At 64.9% G+C, this 18,835-nt stretch overlaps 1 protein-coding gene across 3 annotated transcripts; it reads right to left on the reverse strand.

Moving 5' to 3' along the window:
• Positions 1-763: 763 nt before the first annotated feature.
• Positions 764-18,016, reverse strand: SLC17A9 (solute carrier family 17 member 9). 3 transcript variants are annotated; one of them, XM_045444018.1, is made up of 13 exons: positions 14,440-18,016; positions 9,323-9,520; positions 8,785-8,924; positions 7,036-7,135; positions 5,893-6,003; positions 5,200-5,296; positions 4,913-5,009; positions 4,203-4,290; positions 3,184-3,218; positions 2,722-2,837; positions 2,438-2,493; positions 2,240-2,269; positions 764-1,740 (listed from the first exon to the last, which is right to left on the reverse strand). In XM_045444018.1, exons 1-13 carry the CDS (start codon positions 14,499-14,501, stop codon positions 1,563-1,565), a joined length of 1,308 nt encoding a protein of 435 aa, XP_045299974.1. In that variant the 5' UTR covers positions 14,502-18,016; the 3' UTR covers positions 764-1,562. The 3 variants fall into 3 exon arrangements, with proteins under 3 accessions (XP_045299974.1, XP_045299972.1, XP_045299973.1); XM_045444016.1 differs by having other exon boundaries at positions 4,913-5,004; positions 5,873-6,003; XM_045444017.1 differs by having other exon boundaries at positions 5,873-6,003.
• Positions 18,017-18,835: the final 819 nt, after the last annotated feature.

An 18,835-nucleotide genomic window follows, 5' to 3' on the forward strand; every position in this document is an offset into this window, starting at 1 on the left:
CTAGAACATTTCCACGCCGCCCCCCAGCGCCTCTCCGCGTCTCCGCGTGTCCACGACGCCCCCCAGCGCGTCTCCACCTCCACAAACAGGCCTGACCTATGGAGGCCAGACTCATTTTGTAATCAGAGGTCCGTCTTCGGGTTCTTTCTGATCACAAGTGGGGGCGGCAGGGAGCAACGTGTACTCACGCGGAGCTACCCTCCTCCTCCTCGAGCGCACCTGGGCTGTCTGGGCCCGGTTCCGCGGGAGCAAGGCCAGAGGCAGGCCACAGCAAGGCCAGAGGCTCCGTGCCACCGCGGGCGGGTTCCCCGGGTGGCGGGGCACCTCCTCCCTCGCTGCCCCTGCACGTTCACCTCCACCTTCCTTCCTGCATGTGTCTGCTCAGGGGGCCACCCCTGACCATCACCTGCAACACTCCCCTGGCTTCCTCCGCGGTGAGCTCAACAAGTCTTTAATACGTGTTTATTCTTTTTAAAAAAGGAAGATTGGGGGCCTGGGGGGGCTCAGTCGGTTGGGCGTCCAACTCTTGACTTCGGCTCAGGTCATGTTCTCACGGTTCGTGGGATCAAGCCCCACATCAGGCTCTGTGTTGACAACACAGAACCTGCTTGTGATTCTCCCCTCCCCTCCCGCCCTTCCCCCGTTCACTCAAGCACTCTTTCTCTCTCTGCCCCTCCCACGTGCTCGCCAACTCACTCTCTCTCAAGATGAATAAATAAAAACTTCAGAAAAAATAAATAAATAAAGGAAGGTTAATAAAATCGCAGCCTTCCCTTTCCAGTTTAATAGCTATCATTTAAATTAAGTCTGGTGTGATCTCTCCACATTCTTAGTTCTTCTACATAGACATCTTGCAAAATCTATTACAAACTCACGAGATGACCAGTTTCTCGTTATGAGAGAGAGAAGGACAAGGTGGGAGGGCTCCCTGGTCCCCAGAAGCATCCCTGGCAGAGAGGGACCCACAGGGGGTGCCAGGGGGGGCCCCAAAGAGGGGCGAGGGCGTCTAGCCCACAACCCCCAACAGCTTCCATCAGAGCCGCGGTTCTGGCCCAAGGCACAGTCTCCTGAGGACATGTGGTGAGGCCAGAAGCCAGTGCTGGTTGTCATCACTGGCGGGGGGGGGGGGTCACCTAGTAGACGGGGGCCAACTGCTAAACAGCCCGCAGTGCACAGGACAGCACCCCCCAGGAAGAATGATCTGGCCCCAGGGCCAACAAGCAAAGCAGAACAGGTCTGAGGGAAGAGTCCGGCTGGGTGGTGCCCCTGCCCCTGTGATGACAGACAGGCAGCCCTCCCACCCAGTGACCACGTGGGCACGCAGACTGTGACAGTGCAGCTGCTACTCAAAATACCAATCCCACTCACGCCTGCCAGCCCACGAACCCCGGGGGAGGGCGCGATCACCTCACTGGCGGGTGGAGAGACTGAGGCCCACCAGGGCTGCCCGGGCTCCGCTGGGGCCCGTCCCCCTCTGCTCACACACCCCGGATCAGGAGCGGGAGGCTCTTCGACACAGCCCGACGCCCCGAGGCAGGCAGCACTGGGTCCTCAGGGAACTGTCAGGCCGAGGCAGCTAGAGGTCCTCGTGGGTAGGGCTCAGGTCCACGCGCTGGGCCTCTCCAAACAGCAGAAAGATGCACAGCCCCAGGCTGCTGATGGCAGCCACCAGGCTGAACATGGACGTCCAGGAGCCCGTGGTCTCGATGAGGTAGCCTCCCAAGCACACGCCCACGACACCTGCACCAGAGGCGGGCGGGGCAGTCCTGAGGGGAGGGCCGGGGCGGGGACTGGGGCTAGGGTACCAGGAGGGGAGGCCGGGGGCGGCCTGAGGGACAGAAGCTGAACTCAGGTGTCCAAGCTACCAGGCCAAGGGAGGGCCGGCCTCAGAGGGTCCCAGAGGGCCAGAGACCTCACGGGCTGTCCGGCATACTGCCTCTCACAGGTCCTCCGTGGGGAGTGAGCCCTAGTGTTCTCATCCAGCCACTCGACCCCTGGAACCCCGGGCCTTGAGGATTTGACTCACATCTGTTGGTCGAGTGAGGGCTGGGGTGCTCGCCGTCAGAAAAGTGAACGTTCGCCCCGGACCAGCTCCGGGATCTCACTGTCCCCCTCCCCGCTGGTCTGACACCGGGGGACCCTGGAGGGCGCCGTGCCCCACCCTGCAGGGCTAAGGGGCTGGCGGGGCGGGAAGACTCAGGGGTGGGGACAGCCGGGAGACACCCGGCCCGCCTCTTACCTGCCAAGGCCCCAGCTGTGTTGGCCACACCTGTGAGCGAGACAGAGAGACAAGGAGGATGGGTCACAGGAGGCCCTGGCCCGGGGGCAGCCCCTGGGGGCCCGGAGAGAGGACGGGGGGGGGGGGGGGGGGCTCGGGTGAGCAATGCCTGGGTGGGGAACAGCCCCTCCTATTCAAACGGGGGCGAGTGGCTCTCACCGAACAGAAAGCCGGCACAGGATGGGGCCAGGTCCTGGATGTTGACGGAAATGCCACTGTGGGAAAGAGAAAGGGAGGTGGGCGAGCAAGTGACCACAGGGCGGCTGCCACCCCCATGGAGTCCGGGGCTGGTCCTCTGAGCACCCGGGGTCTAGAAACTGCCACACGGGCACTCGGAACCCAGCCCAGCCAAGGCCCGCCCCCCACAGCGGGGCGCTCAGCCATGCCAGGGCACACCCACCGCGCCAGGGTGTCGGCTGGTGAGTGGGGTGCCCGGCCCTCACCTGTGGTTGAAGGTCTGCAGGCCGATGGAAGCTGATGCAAACACCACAGATTTGCAGAAGCTCGAGGTGTGCCCCAAACACAGGGCAAAAATGCTGGACAGGCCAAGGCCCATCACCTGCGGGAGAGAGGATTGGTGCCTGCCGACAGGGCTCCTCCCGGGGCCACCCGGGGCGCACTGAGCAAGGTCACTGGGAAAGCCCCTCCCAGGCCTGCCCAGCGGGTATGAGACCCCCACTTGTCCGACCAGAGGGGAACGAGGGCGACCCAGGCCCAGAGACGTATGCAGGGGCCTGGGGGGGGGGGGGGCACAGCTGGGAGAGGGGCCTCAGGTCGGCCAAACCAGCCCCCAGCACTGACCCAGGGCACCTCCGAATGCTTTCTGGGTCAGGAGACGGGGGGTCACAACCCGCAGTTCCCGGGAACAAACCAGGGGTGTCCAGAGGAGCATTCCACCTCCCTACCTGCATGAACTTCCGAACAGTGATGGTTCTGTAACCTGAGCAGAGGAGAGAGGTTCCCACTGGCACCCACGTGGGGTCCCAGCCGGCACGGCTGCAGGGAGGGAGCATGGAGGGGAGGGCCGGGCCCTGGGCTCAAGGAGGGGGTGTCCCGGGTCGTGCGTGAGACATGTGCACATGTGTGTGGGCACACGTGCCTGCACTGGGCATCCTGTGTGCTGGGTGTGTGTGAGCAGCTGTGTGAGTGTGTGGGCATGTGTGCCCTGTGCTGGGCATCCTGGGTGCGTGTGCACACCCGTGTGACTTCCTGTGGACGCGTGTGCCCTGCCTGGGCATCCTGCATCCTGGGTATGTGTGCACATGTGCGAGTGCGTGTGAGTGTGTGTGCCCTGCCCTGGGTGTCCTGTGTCCTGGGTACACGTGTGCAAGTGCATGTGAGTGTGTGTGCCCTGCCCTGGGTGTCCTGTGTCCTGGGTACACGTGTGCAAGTGCGTGTGAGCACGTGTGCCCTGCCCTGGGTGTGCATCTAGAGGACTCTCCAGGACAAGGTCAAGCAGACAGGCAGAAGGAAGGCCCCGGGACGGTTTACACACGTGCTGTCTCCCTGTTTCTGCAAAGTCTCCACTGTTTCCACAGCGAGGGTGCAGCACTCACTAGGAAAGGACTAACGTCTAAGAATGCGTGTGCATGCGCATGCGGTGTGCGTGTCTGTGAGATCCTCGTCCTCGGGCGTGTTCGCTGGGGTCCCGGGCTCGCACACACAGCCCCCCCGACCTATGACCTCTGACCCCTCTGAAGACCAAGGAGGAGCTCCACGGTGCCCGCAGGAATCGGGTCCTCTCCCTGTGCCCCACCCCCTCCGGGAAACGGAGGCTGAGGTGGTCGGGGCCCCACTCTCGAAGCGAGGTCCTGGGGGTGGCAAGACCCCTCCCATCCCCGTAGCACCCCCAGGAGGGGGCCCCCACCCCCCACAGTGTGGCAAAGCTGGGTTGGCTCCCGGCGGCCCCTCCCCCAGGGCTCACCCTGATTGATGAGATGGTCGGAGAGGAACCCGCTGAACAGACCGGCGGGGATGGCCACCAGCCAGGGCACCACGTTGAAGACCCAGCCCTGCAGGGAAGAGGGAGGCCTCAGAGGGCATGCGCCTGGCCACCCGCGAGAGGTTGCACAGGCCGGTGGTCGCCCGTGTGCCCTGATGCCCGGTAAGTCTCTCCCTGCCCACAGGCTGGGCTCCCGGGCTGGAGGGCCCCCCTGACCTGGACCTCCCCCACCCTGGCCGAGCTCCACGTCCACTAGGGCCGCCCCCCTTCAGGCCGAGTCTCCCTCACTGGCCCCCCCACACCGTGACAGGGCCGAGCAGGGGGGACACAGGCCCACCGTGTGGAGGTGCAGGAGGTTCTGGTCACCAGACGGGGAGGGTGGCCGGGGTGGAGTGGGCCAAGCTGACCCTGCCCGTGTCGCGATCCCCACTTGGCCCGTCCTCGGTCGTGACCACGCACAGACCGTCGGCTGAGCCTAGGGCAGGGCTCTGCCGGGCGGCCGCACAGGGTGCATCCCGGGAGCGGGCGCTGCGCGGCGGTGGGAAGGGGCCCTGTCCTGGGTGGCTGCACCAGACCAGAGGGGCCGCGGGCCCTGAGCACGGGCGAGGTCAGCTCGGGGCCGCGAGCCCGAGGGGGGCCGCAAACAACACCGTGTCTCCGTCACCCCGCGGGCACCAGGGTGGTCCACCCACCTTGGAGCTGGGGAACGTCTCCTTGAAGAAGGTCGGCAGCCAGGAGAGGAGGATGAAGAGAGCGCACGCGGACGACAGCTGAGCGGAGATGGCTGCCCTGGGGGGCGCAGGCCGGGCTCAGGGTCCACGCGCCCCAGCCCCGCACGGAGGCGCGCCCCCGCCAGCCCCCGCGGAGCTCAGAAGCCGGGGTGACCCCGGCCCGTGTAGGCTTCGGGAACACCCGAGATCGGCTGGCCTCGGCCCCGTGCCGCCCCACCCCAAGCCGCGGCCCCGAGGCGCCGGCTCACCAGACAGAGGGCTTCCGGAAAAGCTGTCTCCAGGGAACTTTGGTGCGCCTGGACACCCGCAGGCCTCGCACCAGAACGCCCAAGGCCAGGATGAGATCTGAGGGGCAAGCGGTTTCCGTGTGGAAGCTCCTCAGAATTGGGGGACGGCGTCTGCTCGTAACAGACGGCTCCCGGGGGGGGGAGGGCAGCTCCAGGGGCCAGCACCCCCACAGCCCTGCGGCCCGCCTGGCTGCCCCGGGGATGGCCACACCGTCCTCCCTGCCAGCACCTTGGGCTGTCGGCATTTGAGGGAGTCTGAACAGACTTCCTCGGTCCTTCCCCCGTCCTCAGATCCCCCAAGCCCCGCTTCCTGCCATCTTTAGACCGATGGCCCCTGCCAGCTGCCTGTGCCCGGTGGGCACCTATCTCTGTGTGCCCGCTTCTTCCTGGGGCACGGCTCTCAGGCCTGAACCCGGGCAGAGCCGGCCCGAGAACTGGCATTTTCCTCAGGCTCTAGTCTAGAGGATGCTTTTCCGGACGGGGCCAAACTGCAGCCCAGGGACCCGCTGAGCGGGCGCTACTCCGCAGGTGAGTTGGGTGGATGTTTAGCGGCCGCTAGAGGGGCCGGGCGCCAGGCCCTCGCCCTCCCTGGGCAGCTGCGTTTGCCGGCCATCGCCCGCCCGGCCGCAGTTACCTTTTTCACTCAGCAGGTACCTGTGCACATAACACACCCACAGCAGGGTGAGCCCGCCGGAGAGGTAGAAGACGCTAGGCCAGCCGTACCGGTCCAGGAGCAGGGAGCCCACGGCCCCCGTCACCAGCGTCCTGAAAGACAGGTGGCCGTGACCCTGGGCTTTGCTGGGGCAAGGCGATGCCTCGGAGCACCCCCACCCGGCATAAGCTGGTCGCCGGAAAGCAGCCGCCCCAGTCTGAGCGTATTTTGTGAAGCATTCGGAGCGTTCAGGGAGACTTCCGGCTGCCTCGGCGCCCAGGGGACGTGGGCACAGCCGTGCGGCCGTGACACGGCACGGGGGCCCTCTGTTGCTTTAATTTCTTGCTTCCGGGCCTCCAAGTTGGCCTCCAAGATGTCTAAACGCAAAAGCGGGAGAAGCAAGCACAAAGCCCAGAAGCCCTGTGGATCCTCGCCTCCTGCAGGCCGGGGGGGTGGGGGGTGGGCAGGGGGGCGCCTTCCCCCCCGGAGCCTCCCATTCCTCATCTGTGCGGTGGGCAGACTGTGTTCCGTGCCTCTCAGCCTAAGACACGGGCCCAGGACGCCTGGGTGAAGCGGGATTTCAGAAACAACGCACACCCTTCCTTGTGGGAGTACGTCCCACACGGCGTAGCCAGAACCCCCGTTCCACTGGGCGCTCTGGGCTTTTATCCGGGCTCCTGGCCCGTCCTCAGGCACCCCTCCACGCTCTGATTTCTTGCCTGCTTCTTGGCAGCGGGGAAATGAGGGACCTGAGCCCCAGGTAGTGAAGCCCCATCAGGACAGCAACATGTCCCTTCTCCCCGAGCGAGGCCTCCATTCAGGAGTACAGGGACAGGGTCTTCACGTCTGGACCGTGTCACATGCCCCCCAGGGGAGCACAGGTCGCCTCCCACATCGGGACGGCACCCCCTCTGGCTCCCTCAGCACAGATGAAAGGGAACGCCGTGTCCCATTGCCAGAGCCTCAACCACACCACTTGCCCTGGGGACAGAACATGCACAAGGGTGGGGGGGAGGGGTCCCCCGCAGCACAGAAGCAGCCGACCCGCATCTCCCTGAGTCGCAAAGGCGCCCACGTGGCCTGTCCCCGCCCAGGCCCCCCTGGGCACACCCTCTGCCCCCTGGGCTCTCAGGGCCAGGACTTACCCAAATTGGGAGCCGGCCCCCACGGCACTGTAGGTGAAGGCGCGTTCGCTCTCTCGTACCTTCTGTGACAGCAGGCTGGTCAGCGCCGGGAAGTAGACCCCTGAAACGAGCAGAGAGCTGCGTCCCCACGCTGTCACCTGGGGCCAGGGCGGGGCCAGCCAGGACCGAGAGCTGCTCTGGGAGGCTCCCCCGGGGACCAGCAGGACTGGGCTCTGAGGACCTGTCAGCTGGACTCTCAGCCGGGGGACAGGTGTGCTCAGGGTCCTGGCACAGAACGGGCTGTGGAAACGACGGAGTCTGAGCTGGCACTCCTGCCACACCAGCTCGAGTCCTGGTGCACGTTCACACTCACACACGCACTCACACACGCACGCCACATGCTGATTCGTGCATGCTCACGCGCGCGCACTCACACACACACGCGCATGCTTGCTCGCACAGGCCCGCTCACACTCGCACACACGCTCACACACTGACACGCCCTGCTCGCACGTGCACATTCGCACTCACGCCCGTGCTCGCACGCACATGCTCACAATGCTCACGCACACTCGCACACGCATGCTCACACATGACACGCTCGTGCACGCACGCACACCCACACGCTCTCTCGCTCGCACATGCACGCTCGCACGCGTTCACACACGCAGTGCACCTACAGCCCGTGAGGCCCGAGCGAGCGGCCCCACGGAGCCACGGTGCCCGGATGTGTCGTCGTCCCGCAGCCACACGAGATGCTGCCGCAGGGAGGCCCGAGGGACCCCGGGGCCTCTTCGCAACTTCCTGTGAATCTATGATCATTGCAAAACCTAATTTTTAAAACAGGGACGGCGGCTCCCACCTGTTGCGCTGCGCTTTTCTCCCAGGAAGAGCTAAGAGGCCAGGGGCTGAGGCGGGGCCCGGCCTTCCCGTCGGGGCCCCACCCCCACCCACACCAACTGCCAGTCACCCAGGCTGATCGCTGCCCCTTGAGCTCTCCCCCCACCTCCCAGGAAGATGGGGGAACAGCCTGAGCTGAGGGCCCCCTGGCTGGATGCCCAGAAACCCCAGCCACGGGACCGGCCGCACGTGGGGCACCGGGGTGAACCCACGGGGGCTCAGGAGCCGGACTGCCCGAGAGGCGGACCGGTGGGGCCGGCCAGGAAACAGGGAGAGGCCGAGTGCAGACGCGGGTCCCGGAGGCTCCGGCCAGGGGCAGCCTCTGCCCGGCAACACGCAGAAACTCAGCAAGTCCCCGCCGCGCCAGCGGCCAGGGGCACTAACGGCCACCGTGTGGCAAGCTGCCTGCCACCCACGCCCCCGGGGTGGGCCTTTTGGCGGAGGGGGGCATCTGACATCGGATTGCGCCAGACCGTGAAAGGTTTCTGGGAAACAGACAGAGCTTCGGCTCCAAGGCCTCGCGCGGCACGACAGACCCGCCCGCCACGGGGAAGCGCAGCCGAGTGCCGGCCGCCTGCTGGGGGCGGTCGGTCCTCGTGCCTCCCTGCCCACGAGGACAGCTGCCTGCCCGCCGTGCTGGGGGCTCCCGGGGCCTTATCAGCAGGCGCAGGAGACTTCCTCTGACCTAAGCACACGCGCGGGAGCACGCCTGAGTACACGTCTGTACCCACACGTACACCCACCTGCACGGACACGTCCACACACCCACGTGTCCACGCGCGTGTACCTACACGCGTACACAACGCGTGCACGCTCGCCTGGCACCGGCACGGCTGGGACCGCAGAGGGGAGCTGCCAAGACAGCCCTACCTTGGAGCAAGCCCGTGAGGATGCGCGAGAAGGTCATGAGGACCAGGTGAGCACTGCTGAGGCGGGCGAGCAGCGGGGTGGCGGCAGTGATGAAGCCCCAGGCGGAGGCGGACAGCAGGATGACCTTCTCACCCCCGATCCTGGAGGAGGACGAGAGTACAGTGGCGGGTGGCGGGCAGGGTGGGCGGGTCCTGCCCGGAGGAGCCCAAGCCGGTGCCTGCTCCAACCCGGCTCTGAGCTGCCGCCACCTGGCCGGGCACCGCTTCCTCGTCCTCCTCCGCAGAAGGGGCGGAGGGTGAGGGCACAGGCCCAGCCTGTCCCTCCGTCCCGACAAGCACCCCCCTCCCGCCCCCCAGGACAAGCGCCCCAAGGGGAGCCGCGCACCTGCCCCCGGACCGCCTCCTCCACGGACCTCGGTCCTCCCGGCCGATGCCTCTCTCCAGGCCAGGCCTGGCCCCACACTCATCCTGCGGGAGCCGCCTCCCCCCCCCCCCCCCGGGGAAGCCCCGGCCCCGTGTGGGGAGCAGGGTGTGGTTACCGGTCCCCCAGGTGGCCGCCCACCACCTGAGTCAGGCAGTAGCCCCAGAAGAAGCTGCTGAGCACGACGCCGGCTTCCTTCTTGTTCCAGCCGAAGTCCTGGCTCATGGAGACGGCGCACACGGGCACGCTGACCCGGGCGCAGTACAGCAGGCCCGTGCCCAGCAGCAGCGTCCCCGTCCATGCCTGGCACTCGGGCCTGCGGGACAGGAGGGACGGTGTCACCCAGGAGGGCAGCGTGGCCGCCCCTCCGACACCGGAACCCCCCTGCGTGTCGGCTCCTGAAGCACAGGCAGACGCTAGGAACGAGTCACGACAGCAGAGGCCGGGAGCAGCCAGATGGCCAGCAGAGGGGCACGTGGGACAGAGCACAGCTGGAGGGGTGTGCTAGCCGGGACCGGCAGCCAGGTCCACGCCCCCACTCCCCGCTCCCCACAGGCCAGGGTCCCCAGGGAAGCAGCTGGGCAAGAGCAGACAGCTCAGTAACCTGCCCAGGAGACCCCGGCTGAGGCCGAAAGGGAGGGTCTCGTGGCAGGGGTGGGCCACTACGGGATGGGAGCAGGGCAGTGGGTCCCCGAAGGCTCCGCAGGAAAGCTGTGTGTGCCCAGCAGAGGAGGTCGGGGCAGGCGGTGCTGGGCGGCCAGCAAGGGGACAGTGCCATGAGGGTGGTTGGCCCTTGGAGGGACCCGGGTGGAGGAGAGGCAGGCCCGGCTGCCTAGGAAGTCGCCAGACAGGTGTCCACAGGGGGACGGTCCTTGAAACTTCTGGCCAGTGCTCCCCGACTGCCCCTGAGACCAAGGGAACTGAGAAACGGCCAGAGCCAGGAGATGACGCCCCCCGTGCATGTGGGGTCCCGGATGGGGTCCTGGGGTGTGAAAAACAACGGCAGAAATCTGAGCAAACTCCCGGCTTTTGTCCGTGGTTCCCTGCCGAGAGGGACTCGCAGCGGGACAAAGGCAGGGCCCTGAAAGAAGATGTGGAGGGAGGGGCGGGCGGGAGAGTCACTCCCTTCACGTGACTCTGTAAATCAAGAACTGGCCTCAGAGACAAAGTTTACTTTTAAACAATGAGAGAGAGGGAGCTGTGGGCACCAGCCGCGGGGGTGGGAGATGGGTGGAGAGGGGGTACCGCTGGTGACTTGTGATGTCCCGTGCGGAGGGCGGGGTGTGCAAGCTGGGGGCGGGTGGGCAGAGAGCGCGGGGGCTCAGGGGCCCCGCCTGCCCGGGGACCCATCCCGAGCGGGGCGCACACACCAGGAGCCCCATCAGTGGGTGTGATACGACGCACCCATTACCACAAACGCCCCGACCTGGAGCGGGGCCCACCTGCCGGGAGAAGTCAGGGCGGCGGGACTCCCCGCAGGATGGACCACTGACCACAGGAGTCTCCCCGGGGGCTGGCCTCCAGGCGCCCAGGTGCGGGTGGGTCTGTGGACACGGAACGAGAGGCCTGGCCTCTTCGAGCCTCCATCTCCTTAGTGAAGACAGGCTGGTGCCCATGACAGCTGCCTCTTCACGGGTGAGTAGACAGCAGAGTGACCAGCAAGTTCCCAATGTCCCAACAAGAAGCCACTGTGACCAGGAGGAAGGGAGGCCAGGCGACTGTGTCCACCTCCTCCGGCTGATGTCTCCACGTGGGTCCACTCCCTGTCCACAAACCACAGTGTGCTCTTCCACGGTCAGGGAGGAGGCGGCCCTCCCCACGGCCCCGGCCTGCCGAGTGGCCCCACCGTGGGCGCCCTGGGGCCGCTCCTGGATGCTGCCCCCCCACAGCCAAGGAGCCACTGCTCGAGGCCGTGGGGTCCTGCAGTCCTACCAGCAGAGACGGCTGATTCGAGGCTCGACACCATCACTCGGGAGTTTGGGGGTGAATGAGTCTGAGTTCCAGCAGCCGGCCTTCTGGCCCCAACAGACCCCTATCTGTAGGCCAGGGCCCCATCTGGGGCTTGGGGATTCCAGTTCCAAAGTGCCTTCCAGCTCCTGATGGGGCGTGTGGTGTGGGCATCAAAGAAGTCCCCGTCCGGGCCCTGGCACAACGCAGGGAACCCCATCCCTTCCCTGGACTGGTTTCCCAGGCGTGCTCTGGACCAGGCACTTCAGGCTGGGCCCCTGGACCTCAGAGGGGTGTGGCACGCAGGGCTCCAGGGCGCCCTTCTGTGGCCCTCTGCTTTTATATACCAGAACCAGTGGGAAATCGGGTCCTGTGCTAAAAATATCCCCAGCTGGGCAATTCCAGAAGCCAGACACTAGACCCTGCTTTGGCTGAGGTCGGCTGGGGGACGGTGCTCCACTTGGAAACTGCCCAGTGACCCCCGTCACACGCCCCCCATCCCCACCTCCAGGTTCTTAAAATGTTACTGGAACGATTCAGAAGCCTGGACAACAGGGACAGCAGCATGGACCCGAGGTCCCAAGGCCTCCCCTGCTTGAGAGGGATGGGGCCATAGGGGAAGCTCAGTGGCTGTCCCTCTGGGCCCGGGGGCCCCAGACGCTAGTTTTCTTTCCAGAACTGAAGACCGTGGGGCGGAGGCAGGGCCAGGCATCTGCGAGGCTGATAAGCCCGCAGGTGGCACCAGCTCACTGCCCACCCGACACAGGACACGGGGCCCCTGGCAGGGCGGACCACCGTGGGCTCAGGCACCTGCCCCTCTGGGGTTCCAGACCTGAAGATGATGCCCCCAACGTCTCCCCGACGCTCATCCCTGGGACTTGACCACAGTCGCCCCGCGAGCACCTCACACGGTCCTCCCTCCCACCCAGCTTTCCAGCCCAGGGGCAGCGGGCCTGTTGGGCACGTCGCTCTCCTGAGCAAACACTCCCACTGGCCTTACTGGGGAGGCCCAGAGCAACACGGCCCAAACCTCCCACCGGAGTCCGTCCAGCCGGCCTGAGCCCAGCCGGCTGCAGCATCGCCACGGCCTCCGGGTGCCCCGTTCCGGGGGAGCCCACGGAGCTCCCACGCCCCCGCGCCCCCTGCAAGCCTGTGTATGCACTGCCCAGGGGCACCAGGAGAAGGCGGGCGTGGAGCAGAGCTTCCAACGCCCCCACAGACAGCCACAGTCCAAAGGTGCCTTCGAGAAGGAGCTTCATTCCTTTCTATGGTCAGAGCAGTGGAGGGCCACCCGCGTCCAGACTGGACCGTGCCCCCAGCGAGCGCACCTGGCCCATCTCACTGGTGACCCTGAGAGCCTGGCTGTGTTTGCTCTCCGGGTGGGAAGGCCAGCTGAGGCTGACCCACTCTGGGAGGCTGGCAGGCTCCTAGAATATGGTGCTGCCCCTGGGCCTCCTTGTGACCACGGGAAGCCAAGAAAGGCCCGTCAGCATCCAGGCCAGCAGTCTGCCCTGAGCTTGTGTGGAGCAAGGTGCTGTCTGCTTCCTCCCTGGGAGGCCCCCACGGCCCAGTCCCCAAGCTGGGGGCAATGCCAGCTGGGCAGGCAGAGGTACTTCCTCTCCAGTGGCTGGGGACACAGAACAAGGAAGTCTGGCTGGACTCGGCGGCCCAGACACGGACTCCTTGATCCTGAGGATGGCCTGTTTGGGAACACAGAAGGCAAGAGTGGATAGGAGAGCTTCATCCTGCCCACCGTGACCTGCCCTGAGCCTCGGGCCTGTGCCCCCAGCTCATCAGAATGCTTCCTATGAACCTTCTAGAAACTTCTGCTTCCTGCCAGTGGCCCTTGTGCATAAGCATCCACGGCTGAGCAAACATGTGGTCACGTGGCCCCTCGATTCAGAAAAGGGAAATGTGCCGGCATTGCAGGCCACGGGTCCAAGGCCACTGGCTGCCCCCACCCCTGCTCCCAGCGCCCACAAGGGCAGACACGTGGCTGTCGAGGCAGAGGGCACACAGGGTGGGCAGCCAGAAACAGCCACGCTCACTGCGATGGGTCCACTCAGGGGTGGGGACAGCCTCGTCCCGGCTGAATCCAGTTCCACTCAGGACCCCCAGACCCCTCCAGAACTTCAGGCTGCCTCCCCTGCCAACGGCCTGGGGAAGTGGGGCAAGTGCCCCTTCCAGAGCAAGCACACAGGGAGGCAGTTGAGGCCGAGCCAGCTAGAGCCGCTGAAACGTGACCCCATGCCACCCGCATCAGTACCTGGATCAGCCCCTCGGTATCCAGGGCAGCAGGGGGGGTGGGGGGGTGGGGGGGAGGACGAGAGCGCTCCTGGACCCTGGCAGGCACCAGCACGCAGCCCCCCAGCTCTAGCAGATGCCTGGAGCAGGGCCCGGGCCAAGGCTGCGGTCTGGGCTCTGGGGCTCCCACGCTCACTGCGGCCCTTCCCACGCCGCTCCGCACACCCTGTCCTGCGAAACGACCAGCTTCTCTCCCGTCTCCCCCGCTGGCTTTGCCTTCATCTTGCCCCAGCCTCGGGGACACTACCTCTTAGGGCCTTCCTGTGACCCTGTGCTGGGCGGCAGCAGCAGGTCCCGAGACCAGGCTCCCTGGGCACTCGGAGACGGACGTGAACTGGCCTGGGAGTCCCAGGGCCTGATGTGGGCCCGGGGTCCACACAACCAGAGGGAGGGCTGCGGCACAGGGGGCCTGGTTGTTCAGCGTGTCAGTGCCACAGTCGTGAGGACAGCCCCTGTCCTGGGGCCTTCTGTCCTCGGCAGTGGATGTGGAAACAGAATGTTTCCCAGAATGTGGGCCCTGCCCCCCCAGGAGCCTCCCCCCGCAACCATGGAGACCTGTCCGCAGCACACAGCTGGCAGGTGTGGGCAGGACTCAGCCACCTGCCGTGTCAGCCGAACCTGCTCTCAGGTGTGTGGTCACCGGTAGGGACTCGGGCCTGTAAATGGGCGTGGTCCTACCCGGCAGGGTCACTTCCAGGACCCACAGCTGTGCCCGTGAGCTCCCCCTTCACCAGCCAGGACGATGCCCCCTTCCCCCAGGCAGGACTCCTGGGAAACCTCCTGCCTGCGCACCCCCCGGGACCCTGGAGGGCCTGGAGAGGGCTCAGGGGGGCTCTCGCTGGCCCTGGGACTCGAAAAGGGATGGGGTCTCGGGCTGGGTACTGGTATGCGGACCGTCAGGGAAGTGCACAGCCCATAGGTGGAGAGAAGGTGGCCTCGCCCCGGCCCCAAGCCACCGCCCCGCCCCCCACAGCTCGGCCCCACCTGGACCACTGGGCGTCCTCAGCCCCGTCCCCGCGGGCCTCCTCCGGTGGCAGCGGCTGCATCAGGGGCAGCCGTCCGCGGGCGCGGCGCGTCCAGGTCGGGCGCCCGCCTCTCCAACCCACACGGGGCAGCGCCGCCCAAGGCCACGTGTCAGTCCCGGCCGTGCTTCCGTCTGGCGCTCTGCTCTTAGGACGTGTCGCCCCCGGACGGCCACCGCAGAGGGAGGGCCGGTGGGGCGGGGCACACACTCGGTCCCCGCCCTGCGCTCCACCAGCAGCTGTCAGGGTCCACCTCCCTGCGGCTCCGGCTCCCGTGAAGTCCGGCGGCGGTGGGAGTGGGGAGGGTGCGGGGCTCCCCGTGGCGGGTGGCCCGCTGGGCGGACCAGGCTGTGGAGGGCGGGGCCCAGGGGATCCTGGCGTCAGGGCTCTGGTGTTGGACAGGAGCCTGTGAATCGGGGGATGGTGGTGGTCCCCATGTCACAGGGCTGTGGACTCGTCCAGTGACAACTGGGGACAGTCTTCGCAGAATGCGAGAGCAGGAAGACTCAAGCGCCCCCAGTTTGTAAGGTGGGTCTTCGGAGGTGGGCTCCCGCCCTGCCACCCGAGCCAGCCAACGCCGGGCAGCTGAGCGGGCAGTGTCCATGTGGCAGGCCGTGTGGAACAGGCCAGAGCCCCAAGGGCGTGCAAAGCACGGAGGGTCTGCCAGCCCCCAAGCTGAGTCCCCGGGGCCCTCTAGGTGTGCTGGGGGGGTGGGCTTTACGTGTCCTCGTCGAGGACACGGCCAGCACGGAGCCGCGGACGCCGGGACCCGACGGCCACAACCGGGCTTCCGGCCACACTGGCTTCTCCTAGCTGCCGCCTCCTCCGTCCTGCACAGGGCAGCCCAGCGAGCTGGGTCCCGTCCTGCCACCGCACAGCCTCCCAAGGCTTCTCACTGCACTTAGAACAAAGCCTAAAACATCCCCGCAGGGCAGGGCCCCGCCGGGCCCCATCCTCCAGCCTCGGGGCTTTTTTGGAAGCCAATTCCCTCCCCCCTCGGCCTCCGGGAGTCTTCAGCACCGCGCAGCCCGAGGGGGCGCAGGCCCAGCGCCACACCGGGTGCAGCTTCAGCTTCTGTAACTGACAGACCTCAAGGACCTGGGCCCGGGGGTGGGGGGGGGGGGGTCTCCCTGGTGCGGTCCCCCCCCATCACCTCTTTCCCCTCCCCCCAGCTTCACACCAGCTATTGAAGGGAGGAGTCTGTCTCTTGCACCCAATTACCAACCTAAATGGTGGAAGGACCCAAGGACAAACAAGTGTGCACAACGTGACCAGAAAGCACAAAAATGAATTTTGGATACTAAACGAATTTAATGCAGTGTAGGTTCTACAGCGGGATTCTTCCAAGTTCCGGAGCGGCTCATTCTTCACGTGCTGGTGGGCTCACCATCCGTGTCTCCAACACACGCGCTGCTGTTCCGCATGTGATTCACACTAAAAACACAGCTAGACGCTCGAGACCGAGGACTCGCCGGGCCCGTGGGTCTGGAGCTGCACAGGGCCCGCCTCGCCCTGGGTCTCTGTGCCTCCACTGGCCGCCCACCGGGCCCTGCAGCCCCCGGCCCAGGAGGCCACGGTGACCACCAGGCTCGCTTCCCTGTCGAGTGTGTGGCGCCGTGTGCACACGGCACAGCCAGGCAGGGCTCCGCACGCGAGTCCGGCGGTCCCCAGGCTCCCAACGTGAGGCGGAGACTCGTACCGCACTGCACCGCACGGCACCATTCCTGCCGGTGCCACACCCACAGCCGGGCACGAGGTCTCGGTGTGACTTCCTCGAAAACACAGTCAGACGGAAGGTGCTGGGAAGGCGCGTGCAGAGAAGTCCACTCCTCCCGATTCTCACTCCTCCAGCCGCCAGTTTCGGTTGGAGCCGAGTAGGAGTCCCACAGACCTTCTGCGTCACGGTCAGAATGGACCCAGCGGCCCCGCCTTCCAGAGAGGGGTGGGGGGACTTCCCAACTCTGCAGATGAGTCCTGGTCCCACCACAGGCTCCCTGCAACGAGAAGCACCTCTGCCCTGCAGATGCAGGGACGGGATGACCGGTCGGCCCAGACTGCCCCTCCTGCCCCCCACCGAGGGCCCGAAGCCGCCACAGCTGTGGCCCTGCGGCCTGTGAAGGCGGAGCAGCTGGGGACACCCCACCACTGCCGATAGTCTGCACAGGCACAGAGGCCGAAGGCCCCTGCAAACCCGTGTTCTACGTCTACGTAAGCAAATCACGAGGACAGGAAAAGCGCCTCGAAGGCATCTCAGAATTAAGGCACGCCATCCCACACGGGCAGGCCCCCCAGGCCAGGGACTGTGGCCCTTGCCAAACACCCCGGGTGGTCTTGAGTGCAAACCCAAGCGCTCACTGCTCTGCACGGCCACGCCACCACAAACCACCTCACCACCTCCTGCAAGGTGGCAGGCGTTGGCAGGAAGAAGGGTTTAGGCGCCATCGTCACACGGGGAATGGCGACAGCGGAGGGTTCCTTTCCCCTCTCCGATGTAACAAACCTGTGAGGCTACACTCAGTAACGCCACCGCTCCGGCATCAAGGCACCCTCCTTCTGCACGCACTAGAAGGCACTGGAAAGCTGTCACTCCAAGTCTGTCAATGTTCTGCAAGTGCCTTCCACGCGAGGCGCTCACAGTCCTGACAGCACAGGATGTGTGCCTCTGCAGGACGTGGCATGTGCCACGGGGAGAAGGGCCTCAGGCTCACCACAGCGGTCCCTGGACTTGGACCATCAGGAAGCATGCGTGAGTAAAAAAAAAAAAAAAAAAGAAAAAAAAGAAACTTTTCAGCTTAAAACCATGCAGACGGCAGCCCCAATCTATTTTCTCACAAACGTGAAACTCGAGTGCTGCATCTCTAGACAAGAGACGAGTTCCGCGTCCACGCACAGCACACACGGACGCACACCTGTGAAAGCAGACAGTGCTGGTGGGAATGGACAGAAGGGGGCAGAAGGACGCAGACCTGGTCCCTCCACCAGGGCTAGCAGATGGACTTCCCACCAGACGTGTCGGCATCGTCTCTAAGTCCTTCTTCTTCGTAGATCTTCACGGGCAAAAACTAAAAAGACTTTCCAGGAAATCGCTCTTGAGAAAAACAAGGCAAATTTTACTGTGAAATTAACAACAGGCAGCAAAAGCAACCTATTCTGCATTTTTCAAAGGACGCTGTGGGGGCCCACAGGCCGGCAGGGACACGGCGGACTCGGGACCAGGGTAACTCCCAGAGCAGGTCCCACTCTGTCCTCCGGAGGACACCGCTGTCCTTAACGTAAAACGTGTACGGTTCTTTCTGAAAGCCCTGGTCCTCCCACTCCCCAAAACCAGCATCGTACACAGAGAAATACAGACACCGCGCCACCTTAACAGAAACCGTCCTCAACAGATTCCCCACACGGCTTCCGGATGCATCTTGACTGTGTGGGGGGGGAACTACCTCCTTGTCCCCTGAGGCCTCACACATGGGGTCTTCGGTCACGTGTGAGGGAGACTTTCGCGTCAAATACCAGGCCCGATGAACGTTTGCCCATTCTAGAACCTGGAAACCTCCATTCAGATGGCAAAATATATTAGTTGTCATTGGATTTGCGCTAATCCCTACGCTTCGTAAAGATTCCAAACTAGGGTTATTTTTCACACGACTTCCTATCAGGAATGCAGAGTAACCAGAATATTCTCAAATTTTATTTATTTCAAGGCACTTTCCACAAAACATAAAGAGAATAAACTACATAAAACGTTACATTTTCATAAACACAACAGCGAGATCCAAACGAGACGAAGAAAAATCACGTTATACTTAATGTCTGTGGTCTCGAAATGGCTTGATTTAGAGTGCTTGCCGAAGACACAGACCGCCACACGGCGGCCCGCGGGAGGCGTCTGCAAAGCCAGTGCCGCCGGAGCCTCCAGGTCCGACAGATGGGACGAGCGTAGCCGGGCCTCAGAGGGAAGAGAACACCAGCGAGTCTGAGAGCGAGTCTCGCCAAAGCCCGGCTCGCACGTCACCCGCTGCCTCGATAGGCGAACAGGGGCCGCCCCCGCGCGTTCGGGCCGATGGCTCGCGGCTCACACCCTGGACTCTGAAGAACGTGTCGGGTTGATTACGTATCAGTCATGCACGCAAACGACCTCACGTGCGCTAACGAGGAAAGCCAACTGGAAGCGTGCTGGACTCTGGTACCTGCCAAGCGCGTACGCCGCCTGCTCGTCTCTCCGGCTCCCGCAGCAGGTAATGGTGAACTACCTGAAGATGAAAACCTTTGGCCCTAACTTATCGGCCTCAAGCCTCGGAGGAAACAGCCCTAAAGAAAGGTCACATCTGGAGACGACTGCTGAGACGGTCTCGGGCGTCGAG

The sequence above is a fragment of the Leopardus geoffroyi genome, chromosome A3 (genome assembly GCF_018350155.1).
Source record: "Leopardus geoffroyi isolate Oge1 chromosome A3, O.geoffroyi_Oge1_pat1.0, whole genome shotgun sequence".
NCBI classification, from domain to species: Eukaryota; Metazoa; Chordata; class Mammalia; order Carnivora; family Felidae; genus Leopardus; species Leopardus geoffroyi.